The sequence below is a fragment of the Glandiceps talaboti genome, chromosome 1, assembly GCF_964340395.1.
Source record: "Glandiceps talaboti chromosome 1, keGlaTala1.1, whole genome shotgun sequence".
Classification (NCBI taxonomy): domain Eukaryota; kingdom Metazoa; phylum Hemichordata; class Enteropneusta; family Spengelidae; genus Glandiceps; species Glandiceps talaboti.
In genome coordinates, this window is record NC_135549.1 from 13189039 (window position 1) to 13203874 (window position 14836).

The following is a 14836-nucleotide window of genomic DNA, read 5'->3' on the forward strand; positions in this document are numbered from 1 at the left end:
AGCTTCCTGTTAGTAAATTATTGATATTCAATGTGTCATACCTTTTTGAGAAATGTATATTTTCTGATCCATAGATATTAAAGTGAAAATACAAAATCTTGTTTGTTCATGTCTTTATTTGTATTAATCAGAGGATGTATTGTTGAAAAGACTGCTCCAGCTCATCATACAAGGAGCTTTGAATATTGGGGGGGGGGGGGGGGGGGGGGGGGGCTTGACATTTTCAGCCACTGCATTGATGATCAAACCCATGGAAAAGTCTTGGTTTCTAATTACTCTGTGAATCAAATTTAACTTCAGAAGCATTCATCTCATTTGCATGTGTGAAAAATGTCTAGCATATGCCATTGTTCATGTACTATGAAAGTGTGTGTGTGTGTGTGTGTGTGTGTGTGCCTGTGCATTGTCTCTTCCCCATTGCAAAACACGAACATTAACAGTTTTACTTGCCAAAAATAGATATTTGAACACCTCGTATACAAATGTTGTATGGCATTGAACATTTGGGGCTCAATATTTTTATTAGCCTGGGGGGGGGGGGTGCTATAGAAAAATCAACCAAAGTATTTTACACATTTTATTTAGGAAATAGCTTTCCCATGGTTACTGAGATATTACAGTCATAATCTACTTTTGCAGGTTTTATTTCAGGTGTTTTTGGTTATTTTTTTTATTTTTTACTATACATAGTCTACAATTTCAACCAAAAATCTCTTTACAATATCTAGATATAATAACAACACAAATAATTAAATTTCGTGAAATATGATATATTTATTCAGGTGTGAAGGAATCAAATGATATCATTTATATTAAATGGAAGTAATAATAAAGAGATGGACAAAAAAAACCTGAAAAAATAAAGTTTTCAGTTTGCTTGAATTTATTTTCTCCTTTCACCCCATTCACTGACAAGGTAAGGTTGCCATGAAAATATTTTTTCACTCGTGCTTAATAGCCATGTATCATTCGTTGATCCGTAAAACTTTATTCCAGGCAAAAGTCGCAAAACAGCCAATTTGTTGTTTCAGTGAATATTTCGACACATGTACTCAGCATGCTGGGTATTAATGACGTCATTGGTCTCGTGACCTGCATATGCATTACGCCATCTTGAAACCTCCCTTTGCGAGTTTCGTCAATTCATTGATTTTATAGGTTCTTCTCGATTTTCGACGTTTTTGACATTCGGAACCGACATAATTTGAAATAAAGGTGAGTTTTTTCAATTTGTAAGTATTTTTTATATTCATTTAATACTCCAAAGACATCATAACATTGACTGTGTTCCTTGAAAATTGAATGAAAATGTGGCAATGCAAGAGCAAGTCGTCGTTCCAGTTGTGTAGTCTCCTCCCCAAAACTCGTTGGTCAACTGAAGAATATTTACCTATAAGATGACGTTTTGTGGTAGTTTTCGAAATTAAAGACCTTTATCAACAAAAAGCTTGTTTGTACCCGTGTGGTTTCGTGAAATATGATATATGTATTCAGGTGTGAAATGATTCCAGTCAAAGTGTTGTCACGTATACAGAGTACCCGCCGGGTGTTATTGACACGCACTTCACCGTCAAACGTCACAGAAAAATAACTTGCAAAACCACAGTAACTTCTCCATTTTATGTAGCTTTAGTCATAAGATACTGGGCCTATAGTATCGTCATTATATAGACGTAACAGTGTTATGTATTGTTGAGTTGAATGGCAATTTATTAATACAGAAAAATAGTTATTATTAATGGAGAAGGTTGGCTACCCGGAAGTGGGAACGCAACGTCACATCAGGGAGAGTCCAGGTTTATTTATATTGAACGTGCAACGATGGATTGACTTTTTGGGCATTCTGCAGAATTATCGGACTTGTTGGTTTATCACCAGTTCTACGCATAAGAACGAATGAATTATTGGTATCACTGGTTTAAATAATTGGCCATGTGCTGCAAACCACCAGTAAACAAAAACAATTAACTGTTAACAGTTATATGTAAATCACCATCACATGTGTTGTGTGGAAACAAAGATCATGTTCCTTACTGGCTAATAGAAAGGACAATTAAATTTACTTGGAATCTTAGTCTTAAAACACTGTGTAAATACACCAGAATTATCAAGCTGAATTGAATTGGAATATACAGTCAGGAAGAGACCATAGTGTAAATGACTCACATTAGCATGATGATATGATGATGGCCCATGTGACCTGACATTTTCTGAAAGTAATAAGGTAACAATAAGACTATTTTTTACAATTTTTTCCACAGAAAGTAACAATGTCATCTCGAAAGAAGGTATTATTGAAAGTAATTATATTAGGAGACAGTGGGTAAGTAGATATATTTTCAGTGAACATTCTGTAAGTGTATACAACTGTAGTCATGATTGCCATAACATTGATATACTTGCTTGTTATCCCTTCAATGTGCCAGGGAGTATACTGTATCACATTATTCCCAAATAGTTTTCTTTGTTTAGCCAAGGAAAATATGAGTGACCTATTAGGGGGCCTTGTCACTACGAGTCTAGGGGGCCTTGTCACTACGAGTCACTAGACTCGTAGTGTCATACCCTTTGGTCTAGAGTATTATCCGACAGAATGAAGAAAAATACCTCCTTGAGCATAATTTATGAAAATTGGGGGAAATAATGCCACTTTGGAACATTTTGATTTGTATTTCAAACATTGCAGAACCTGTGACATAGGCACTGGTTGTCGTGACATGAAACGACCACGGTATATTATAATCCATATTTTCTGTTCAGAGACATTAACTTGGCTTGTGCATGGTATAATTAAATAATATGTGACGTGAAAGTGTAAGTTGAAATTTGATAAGAATTCTACCAAGCCATGGAATAGTGTGAAGGGATCACATTAGTAACTATGGAATGGTGAATCAGTTTTATAGCAAGGGAGAACATTTTTTCATTATTCTCATCTTCATCACATCTTCATCTGTTTATTTGCTCATCTCATGTACAGAGAAAGTGTCTTTATACTTGCTTGCATAATGTAAACACAAGAAAGTAATGTTTGTATCAGAATGTGACATTTTTGACCTGCAGTTGAAAACCTCTTTATGAGTCTAGCTCCTTTAATGTGTCTAAGATGGCCGTTGCTACTAGTACTACACATAAAACCGTAACTTTTGACCTCTTAATTCTGAGACTGGATGTTTCTGTTCTCAAGTAGTAGTACCACGTATGCTGCTAATGATAGTATTGTTTTCCTTAGACCATAACCTGTGTGCCCTCTAAGCCAATTTGATGTGCCACTGACGCACACAGTTTCTAATGACGCACCAAAATTTGGTGTTCCCCTATCTCTTACTATGTGTTGACTCACAAGAAATGCCAGTTTTCTCATTTTGACTCTTAACAACAAAATTTGGGTATCATTATGGGCACGCTGACCATAACAGAGTTAGGTCACATCATATAATTTTTAGAAAATAGAAAGAACAAGTGTACCATGTTTACTAATTAAATGCATCTGTGTATCATGAACACAACTACATACTCTCACAGCGTTATTTCCAAGCAGTCACTAAAATACTATAAAGTCAGTCTTTTTACAGAACACCTTCACTAACAACACAAAGAATATACCAGCGAATATACCACAAACTATTCACATATAACATAAAATATGAACACTGCACTGAACAAAGACAGCAAGATGACATCATAACTAATATGACCTCACCCACACATATCATTAGTTTCTATGAGAACTCCGTATGACTACAGTTTTCCTCCAAACTACCAGTACATTGTTTGTCGACTTGCAAACTACATTAGGTAGTTTTACTCCAAGTACAAACCTGTATATTTGTTACCTTACATAACAAGAACAGTTAGTGAAAACAGACAGTATCAAGGGTATCTTTTAACAGTCTTTACTAGGTATCAAAGAAATCTAACCTTGAGATTTGACTACACCCAGGTAATCTTTCTAAAATGTCAATGCCCTTATTTCTGCTATCTCAGTGGTAGAATACTGAGAGAAGAAGTTTACCAAAATGCAAAAGTACAATCTGTAGCAAAATACATTCCTTGGTTACGCTAAATTACAGAAGTAATTGTATTGCTGGGCTCACATTCATAGGATATCACTGTTTATCAGCAATTGTTAAGTATTGTAAATTGTCAGTCAGTTGGACTATGAACCCTTTCATGCAGTTGTTCATGCAACAAACAGAGATCAGATTGTATGACTGTTTTAAGTATTTAGAAAAGAATTGAACATGGTAGTTTCTGTTAAATTGAATCACTGGTATTGCTGGGATTCAATAATTGCCTGAAGGAAATAATGTAGTAGTGTGTAGGATTGTGCCAAGTGTCCTTTGAAAGTTGACCCCGGTTGGCCAGCCAAGATTTCTGTTATAATAGTGTTTATAGGTCTGATGTCATGGACTCCTCTATCCATGTAGAAATGTATGGGTGACAAGTTTCATTCAAATTCAGTTCATGGTCTACAGCAGTTAGTGTCATCAACTGCAAATAGAAAATGAATTAAATACACTGTTTTCAAAATGATGTGCTGTTGTTTTGTTTCTGCTGTCCTTTGGAAGGTCAGTTGCCCTTTGTTTGCCAAGATGTTGCATGCATGGCTAACTTTGCCTCTCTTTGTGTCTGTTGTCCTGCCTGTTACTGTCTATCAAACTTCAGTGATTCAGACCGCAAAAAAATTGGAATACCAATCTGTACTACAGTTATTTACTTGGGTCTTCAGAATACAGAGTTTGAGTGTTTCACTTCTGTGTTACTAGTTAGAAAGTGAAAGCTTGCAAAGGTGTGGTTTCAGTTGTAATCTAGTCCATGCAAGACCTGTAGACAGACAAGTTTCGGTGGAAATCAGAATCTGGTGCAAGCTAGCTTTACCATTAGTAGTACTTAAACTGTGAAACTAAACACAGACACACACACACACACACACGTTTAAATTTATATGTATATACAAAGAAACAGCTATGAAATGAAAAAAAAAAGGAGTATAGTTGTCCATTTATGGTGTAAATACTAATCATTATACTGTGTTGACCTATGTTAGAGTATTAGAGAATGAATAGACAGTGTGGATTAGAGTGCCATCATTTTTTAGATGAATTAACTGATGCAAAGTGATTTAGCCAAAAGGAGGGCTTGGATATCAACATTCAAAAGTGGCACTGTTCAAAATAAAGAATGAATTTTGTATACATACATGCATTAATTTCAACAAAAAGTTACACACACCTACAAATTAACAACTCATTTTTAAGCTTGGTGATAAATTTCTCCAATGTCAGTGAAGTAATTATAAATACCAATTTAATGAAGGATGTATTTTATATAATTGATGTTGATGTTTATGGATGTTGAGACAATATTTGAAAAAAAGTAAATCAAGGTACTGTTGATGTGAGCCAGAAAGATGTTTGACCTTTCCCCACGCCTTCTCATTTAAAAATCAGTTTCGAATATTATGGATGACGTGTATTTGTTCAAATTTGTAATGTCTGCCTTCTGTGAATATGAGCCATGATAAATTACAAGGACAGTTAGATTTGAGGTTTCTAAAGGATACCTGGTTACTCTGTGTATCTATATTTGCCTCTGTCCGTGACAAACGAACGGTTATAATTTACCAGTTTAACAATACATGATAATTTTTAGCAACCTATAAAAGACACTGCAGGTACATGTGAGTCAGTAATGATGCAATCAGATGTATAATTCATGACACATTAACAACTGTACTACAATTTCAAGGAACAAAAGGGTGGTGATGTATTCATGACAGGGAAGAAGGTTTTTGGACTTGTTGAGGTCAAAGAGCATTATTGAGGTCAACAGTCATTGAATATGTTAATTGATTTTGCAACAGAAAGATTGGAATACAGACATATGCAGATTACACAAGCCATATTTCTGATTGAGGATTAAACCAGTGCAATTCAAGGGAAAATCAGTTTAGCCAGTTTGAATTCATATTAAGGCCAGTCACCCCTACAGGAAAAAAAAATCATAAATGAATTTATTGTGGTATGATATTTTGTAAAATGTTAGATTTTAGTGACACAGTATTAATTAAGTGTGTAATAGTATTAATACTATTATGATCAGTTTTGATAAAAGGCAGTTTTGATGGAGGCAGTCATGCCCAACTTGAACCATATGGATGTAGGCATTGAGCAAATTACAAATAATCATGCATGTATCATACAGAGGATGACCTCCAGAAATGATAATAAGTCAGAATACGTGTCAATTTGTATTAGATAATTCTTGCATTATGTACACCTGCCATACACTGAAAGCTGCTGTTTGAATTTTACATCGCGCCACCAAAAGCTGGTATATTCTAAACAATACTTCAATTCGAATCTGCAATGACTTAGACACATACTTTCTTTTTGACTTTTGGAGAAATTATAGTGCAAGATAGCTGCTTGTTTAATATTTAGTCTGTCTTTCTTTCTTTTTTATATTTGTATGTTTTTATGGGACATCTTGATGGCCTGATATAAAGAAATAATAATGATAATAATAATAATAATGACATTTTATGGAAGAGAAAGATTGATGATAACAAAAAAAAAACAGCCTATCAACTTGGGAATTGTTTAACAACATATTGTAAATTGTACACGTTTTAAAATATGTCATTATGACATTACCATGTATGTGGAATATTGACTTCATTTATATACAACTGATTATTGCCATGCTGTCATTTACATCATACCCTGCCTGTACTAACAGTAACATTTCCTTCATTATTTCAGTGTTGGGAAAACATCACTCATGAACCAATATGTAAACAAGAAATTTAGTAATCAATACAAAGCCACAATTGGGGCTGATTTTCTTACAAAAGAAGTCATGGTAGACGACAGACTGGTTACTATGCAGGTAAGGAAACATGCCATCAAGGATCCTTCCCTTGTAATATCCTGTATCTTTTAAGGAATTGCCAGATCTCATTATACAATATGCTACAGTATGTCTGCTCAGTTGCTATACTTCACTACTGCCAAGCATAGCATCGTATTAGAAAGCTGAATTTTAACAACAATCTTGCATTGCTTGGTGAGATTTATATTGTACATTTGACGGCAAAGTATTGCATAATTATAATTTATTCTTTCAATGTATGTCTTGTCAGAATTTAGTCATTTAGTTTGTGACTCTTTGGACAATGAGAACCTTGTTCCAATAGAACTAAAATTACAATATCCAGTTTGTATGGGAATTGAGATATTCAAACTTTTTTTGATAAAATAAAGTACCCTCATTAAAATGCTTGTGTGTACAAGAGTTGTTAAGGCTACATGAAAGATTATTTTGTATGAAAATGATTGTATTCAGAATTACAATGCTATATTGTATCCATAACATGTAGTGAAATCGTGTTGTGACTACAATAAGGTGTATAAACAAAGGTCTCAACACAGTATAGGTCAGGGAGTCATCCCACAATAAACATATCATTGGTGAGAACAGATGAAGTATTGTAATACATAAATGGTTTGAAATCAAAGAGTGGATTTAAAGTACGTACTGTGTTTTGAAGTTTGAACTCTGAAAGGATAACAGATCATATAGCTGGGTTGTCAATATGGCATGTAACACTCGCCAAGTAGCTACATGAATCATGATCAGTGTAAATGTAATGTATGAATTCTTGTTATCAGAAAGAGAATTTATACAACCCGGGTATGTCATAAAAATGACAATCATTCAATTTCTTAGTGGACACAATGACTTCAAGTTCCACTTCACATACAAAACTATAGGAGCACATGAGAGTAAGTCAACTTTGTTCTATTTTGACCCTCTAGCATGATGTAAAATGCTATTACAGGTACCGGGTACTGAAAATAGGTCAACGTTCTATTTTGACCCTCTAGCATGATGTAAAATGCTATTATAAGTAGCTAGACTATTACATGATTTTATTACTGTGATGTATTTATGTAATGAAAACCCAAAACTATAGCAGTTATAGTCATTCAGTCATGTGAATTAACGAAATTTTTTGTAAACTATAGTATGCTAATCTATTGTCATAGCAACCATTCTACCTATAATAAGGTGTGTGATCAAGAGTTGACATGTTTAATGATGTTCTACTATTCATTCACTTGTAAACTACACAATTCATAATTTATACAAATGTTTAAGATTATTTGAAAATTTACAGTGGAATTTGAGATCAAATATGAAAAGGAAAACTTTATGCAAAAAGTTGGTAGATAAATCATGGATACTTTCTGATCGTACTCCTTGTCAACTTTTTGTTATACTTGTGTACTTTCTTTAGTTGATTTTGAATATTCCATTAGTTTTTAATTGCATTTTAATAGCCTTGTCCCACCAAATTATGTACTATATCCATATGCCAAAGTTTTAAAGCCTCTAGTAACAGATTAAGTCATCTGATGAAATTGACATGGTTTCCAATTCATGTGATGATAATTTTTGTAAGTGAAAGAAACTTCCTGAAAAGCCAGGATGAACTTCAGTTCACCCACTTCACCCAGCATAACAGAATAAGTGAATTGTATATTGACAGATATGGGACACAGCAGGTCAGGAGAGGTTTCAAAGTCTTGGAGTTGCATTTTATCGTGGAGCTGATTGTTGTGTACTTGTCTTTGATGTTACAATGCCTAACACATTCAAATCATTGGATAGCTGGCGGGACGAATTCCTGATACAAGCCAGTCCACGAGATCCTGAAAATTTCCCATTTGTCGTCCTTGGCAACAAAATAGATCTTGAAAACAGAGCGGTGAGTCTAGAAATCTATAGTGTCAATATAACCAAACCAAAAGTGTGAGAATTAAATATACTTTGTAACTCTGATATCTTTTCGTATATGTATTTGGGTAACGTATAGTAGCTTGTCGCAAGACATTCTAAATTTTATTACAAACTCGCAACTGCTACTAAAATTTGTCATTTTCATGAATTGATAGTGATATGAAATAACAATTAGTTTACATTTTGACTAAAAACACAAAGTGCCTGAAATTGTGAAGCCAACTGCAACTACTTATGATAACTCTGTACTGTCTTTTATAGGAAGGGGTTTTCATAAGAAATGTAACAGTTGAGAAAGGTTGTAAAATTCTGTCATTGGATATTTCAAAGTGCTGTCACCAAAAAAAACAAGAAATTCAGAAGTTGAAGTGTCTTGAACGTTATGTTCCTGTTGTCATGAATTTAGGTGTGTTTGTCAAGTAGATGTGTTTGTGTATCTCATGCTGTGGTATCCTTTTATTATGTAGGTCTCAACTAAAAGAGCCCAGGCGTGGTGTCACAGTAAAAATGACATTCCGTATTTCGAGACAAGTGCAAAAGAGAGTATCAACGTCGAGCAGGCCTTCCAAACTATTGCAAAGAATGCCCTGCTGCAGGAGACAGATGCTGAGTTGTACCAGGAATTCCCAGATCAAATCAAACTCAATCCAGACCAGAAACCCAAATCAGAAGGGTGTGGTTGTTAAAGTTCATCTGGACTTGCTCTCGGTATACTCAAGAATTTTCAGTTGTCAGCTGGATGCTTCAGGGAAAGTTCTTAGGTTATAGGGCATAGGTCATGGGTCACATGACCATGACTTGGTCTAGGATGAATCCTACTCGATGAGAATAAAAATGCACCGGTGAACATTTACATCCAAACGTCAGAATTTTTGACATCTTTCGTTGAACCATCTGGCAAGTTACAGAATTTTTGTTATGTTGATCACATTGAATAATGAAAGTGTTTCTTTATTGCTGCTACAGTAACATTTAGCTATACTTTTCAGGTTGGCATTTTTAGAAACGACGTCAACACTACTAAGATGATTTATAACTTCAGGGTCAACTAATCATTGTTTGTTAGAACGAATTCACTCCATCAAGTAGTGTTTCATAAAGATGGAAATGCTAACAGCCATAATAAGAAATAGTATAAATTATGTATGTCACTTTATGAGAGACTTTCTCCGACTATTCTGACTGGAAATTTTAACATCAAATAATCTTGAAGAAATAAATGCTATACATACATACATATATACCATTGCATATTAGAAGCAGAAATAAAGAAATACTTTTTGGCTACTGTCAACGACCTAAAGACAGGCGTGTCAGGGCATTGGTAACACATTTAATTCAGCAACAAGTTTATTGTTAAAAGCCATTGTGAAATATAAATACGATGGCGACTATTTGCATGGGGGTTAGTGTGTGTTCAGTGTCTACAAAACAGTGAACCAAGCGATTGAGGCAAGGAATTGGCTAATCATGAAAAATCAGCATGTATGTAAAAGCTTAAGAATTTGTAGTATCTGTTGCACTGTTTAGTGTGTGAATAAAAAAAAAAGAGGGTTGTTTTTTTTTTCTACACTTGAATCTGTCCTTTGAAAACAAATGCCGCATAAGTAGGTGATATTGACTTGTACATTAATTGTAATTTTATAAAGGAACTCCAGTGACCAAGCCATATGTAATACTTCATAATATTTCTTCATTCAAATCTACTTTTATTCTTTAAATTGTATGGTAGTTTTTTTGTTTTTTGTTTTTTGATTTGAGAAAAAAAAACTTTGATGATAATGATGATATAATATTATATAAGTGCATCTAGTAAAAATGCCTCACAGGTTTGACTAGTCCATTAAAAGTTATGAAAATTTAGCTTGATGGCATTTTTGCAACGACAAAATATTGTGATGTAGTGCATTTCAGGCAACTTGACATTAGGTGATTTGTTTTACAGTTTATTTGTAAACCAACCTTTTTCTTCTCCAAGTATGTTACAGAAATTCTTTAAGAAGGAGATGTAGTTATTTGGTTCCTACATAACTTCTTCCAATGTACTATTGTCAAATATTGCTCTAAATTAATATGCTTACACCAGTAATGTTTGTTATTGATAACCACATCACTTTTGAAATAGGTCATGAAATGCTCCATCCATGTTGGTGGTAGACTTCCTGATAGACAGTCCTGATGACTACATGATATTGCAGCTCTGATCAACACAGCTGTTGTAACACAATGTTTGACAACATTTAGTTCACCTGTCTCAAAAACTTAATAGTGTTTATTCAGTGGTTTTACATGTAACTATGATACACACACACAAGCATAGATTTATATTGATGTATCATCAATGGCTGTAATATTGAGAGTTTGGTTGTGCCCCAGTAATCTATGCTACACATACTAGATTAGGTTATTGGAGCGCCACCAATGACTACATTGTACAGTCTCACTTCACTCAGAAACAAGATTTCAAAAGTGATGTCCTTGTCTCTTCATATATACCATATAATCCTAGTTCACTCCCCGTTAACACCTGATTGTAATTTCATATCATATAGAGTTGTATACCTTTTTATCCAAACTTGTTAATTGGATGCATTTAATAGACTGTGTATCCATGTGGCTTTTTTGATGTATTTTTGGAATAATGTCCCCCAATTGTTAGGTTTGCTACTGCTTTGCCCCGTATAACCAGAACGGTGTAAATGAATCAAGTTGTAACCCTGCACTCTTGATTGCCTTTACCGTATGTGATAATAAATCATATCTCAAGATGTTTGCTGTCGTGTTGTTTTATTTTATGGAAATATGTTTTTGATATTACACTTTCACTATTATGCATATACATTGTATTATATTGAATTGTTCAGTTATGTTTGCATCCAGTTCCTTACAAAACATATACAGAAAGTGCACAAAGGATACCAAATCACTCATATTTTCAGTGGATTTAAAGCCCCAATTAGCTATCACCGAAAGCTGCAAACCTACACTAGCTGTAATTGGGGTATCATTTGTTCGACCAGATAACCAACAATATACTCAATGAAAACTCTTAAAATACCAATAAGACATTGTACATGTTAATTAGAGGTCTTTTTTAATTATAAGTAGTATAGTAATAAGTTTAAATCATGATTCATTGGGATGCTGAATTTGGATGGGGATCCAAAAATCAAAGTGATTCGATATATTGCACCATGCTGTGTGTACTGTGACAAATATGGTTATTCCCAGGTGATTGAATACTGTCCAGGGTGTATGATATCATGAGTAAGTTGGTATATCCATGGAAGTATAACCCACGTTATACTTCCATGGTATATCTAACAAAAGCAGTTTTAAGAAATATTTAACTGCTAAAATGTGATCCAATCTCTGCTTTGATCTTCCAATTGACTGGTGTATCTCATTTCAAAAGAGAGGAGCTCAACAACTGAAGATAAATTTTCCATTGTTTTGTAACATTTTGTCAATGACCTCGGATTTGATATGGTAATCAAGTTCAAGGCTTGTCTGTATCTGGCCTGGATTTTGTGTATGGAGGGGTTGGGATTGGGGGTAATAACTGCAAATAAGTCATTTGATACAGTAAAAGGAACATGTAATATTAAACAGTTCTCTCTTCCAAGTGTGTATGCTTCTCGTATGGAGTGACAACCAAGCTGTTAGGTTGAGTGAGGTAGTTGCAAAATGCATGTGTATGCCATGATTTATTACAGTCAAAAGGGTCAAGGTTAGCTATGAGTCATAATACACAAATGCTAACTACCCCCACCACACACACACACACACACACACACAACAGCAACAGTAAACAACTTCACTGAATGCAACGACATTAATGGGGAACTAAAGTGCTGCTAGAACTGTCAAATGCACTGTTACATGTTTGTTCTAATGCCTTGTTGAAAAGTTATGTGTTATTTGTAAGTAAAACATCTTCATAACACAGACAGGCCAGTAAAGGTAACATATACATCCCTACAGTTAAAACTGAATATGGGAAACGTGCATTTCACTACAGTGGTGGGGAGTGGTGTTGTTCTATGGAACAATATACCCCTATCCACAAGATCAGCTCCGAACCCATCGATATTTAAAAGACATCTTAATGTAGTGTGGTAATGTAATTGGCACTGTGCCTCTGTAACTTTTTGTTCTAGTTTGTCCCTTTTTTGTTTATTTTTTCTGTGTAAGTAATCTTGCAACAGGTTCCATTTGGAGAACAGTGCTTAAGCACTGAAATGGTGTCTGTATATGAAAGATTAATGAATAAAAATAAAAATAAATGTCTGTCAACAGCATGTACCAAAGTTACGTTACAGCGCCCTCAAGTTGACAGCTTGATGATGGCAGTTTATGACGAGTGTGTATGTGTGTGTGTAAATATATATTTTAAATACCTCATTTTTAGCACAACTGAACTTGTTCAGTAGTGCTATAGGGATCGCCCGGCGTCTGTCTGTCTGTCTGTGTGTGTGTGTGTGTGTGTGTAAACAACTTAAAGTCAAAAACCGCTGAACCGATTGCCACGATATTTGGTGGGTCCATTACTTTGGGTGTCTAGTTGGGAAATTGTTCAAATCAAAATGATCGCATCACAGGTGTGTGATTTGGGTCAAAAAATGTGATTTTTGGTCAAAAAACTTAAACTCAGAAACTACTGGGCAGATTGGTGCGAAATTTGGTGGGAACATTCTTAAGGGGGTGTAAAGTAAGATTTGTTCATGACGGGATGATTCCATCAGTGATATGCAAATTAGGGCTAAAAATGTGTCTTTTTGGTTAAAAATCTATAATTCTAAAACTACTGAGCAGATTGGGCTGCAATTTAATGGGAATGTATCTAGGGATGTATGGACGAAGAAATATTAAGCATACCATGATTCCATGAGTGATATGCAAATTAGGTGTAAAAATGTTCATTTTTGGTCAAAAACTTATATCTCAAAAAGTACTTGGTCAATTAGTCTGAAACTTGGCGAGATGTTTCTGAAACTGTTATTCTGCAGATTTTCTTAAAAACATTTTGACAAAATTGGCCCTAGCGACCATGACCACGCCCTTTAGCAACAACCAAATGGCAGTATATTTTGGTCAAATAACAACATCATCTGGTAAGCAAGTGAGTAAACATTCAAAAAATGTATGCAAATACCCTAGCAACCATGACCACGCCCATAGCAACAGCCAAACGGTGGTGTATTTCACAAAGATAACAACAGGGTTTAATAGATAATTGAATAAACATCCAAAAAACGTATGTAAATTTGCATAGCAACAAGACCACGCCCATAACAACAGCCAAATAATCATGTATATTGCAAAGATAACAACAGGAATAGAAAGACAGATGAATAAACATTCAAAAAATGTATGCAAATACCCTAGTAACCATGACCACGCCCATAGCAACAGCCAAACGGTGGTGTATTTCACAAAGATAACAACAGGGTTTAATAGACAATTGAATAAACATTCAAAAAATGTATGTAAATTTTCCTAGCAACAAGACCACGTCCATAGCAACAGCCAAATGATCACGTATATTGCAAAGACAATATCAGGAATTCATACACAAGTGAACAAAAACATACACAAATGTATGCAAATATATCTAACAACATGACCACGCCCATAGCAACAGCCAAATGATAGCATTTATCGTAAAGATAGCAACGTGGTTGGATAGGCAACTGGATAGTTATTCAGCAAATAAACACCTATTGTTAGCATTGACTAGCATATGGATAAACATTTTAAAAAACTAAAGTTGTGCTACAACGCCATTGGCGGTATTTTTCAAAAGTAATGACACCCCCACTCTACTCCTTATTAAGGGATGGTGAAAGAACGATTACCTGGCCGTTGGTGTATTAAATCAAATTACATCATCTCGCAATAAAGACAAAATATTTGCACTGGCCATGGCAGTATACTCGTACTCTTCACTGACTGACAGAACTAGCTTTGATCACGGAATCCTAATCCGAGATATCAACTATAAACGTGTGTGTTGTTTAATATCGAG

The 14836-nt window shown here is 34.7% G+C and overlaps 1 protein-coding gene across 1 annotated transcript; it reads left to right on the forward strand.

Annotated features, from left to right (window-relative positions):
* Positions 1–1085: 1085 nt before the first annotated feature.
* LOC144453735 (ras-related protein Rab-7a) lies at positions 1086–11570 on the forward strand. The gene is made up of 5 exons (XM_078145079.1): positions 1086–1215; positions 2262–2323; positions 6768–6894; positions 8558–8776; positions 9276–11570. The coding sequence occupies exons 2-5, from the start codon at positions 2271–2273 to the stop codon at positions 9492–9494; spliced, it is 618 nt and encodes a 205-aa protein (XP_078001205.1). The 5' UTR covers positions 1086–1215; positions 2262–2270; the 3' UTR covers positions 9495–11570.
* Positions 11571–14836: the final 3266 nt, after the last annotated feature.

Bases quoted from the DNA above. Each gene is read 5' to 3' on its own strand.
- LOC144453735 (XM_078145079.1), top strand. From the start codon at position 2,271: ATGTCATCTCGAAAGAAGGTATTATTGAAAGTAATTATATTAGGAGAC. The intron at 2,324-6,767 runs GTAAGTAGATAT...TCATTATTTCAG, and splicing joins ATTATATTAGGAGACAGTGG to TGTTGGGAAAACATCACTCA. The intron at 8,777-9,275 runs GTGAGTCTAGAA...TTTATTATGTAG, and splicing joins TAGATCTTGAAAACAGAGCG to GTCTCAACTAAAAGAGCCCA.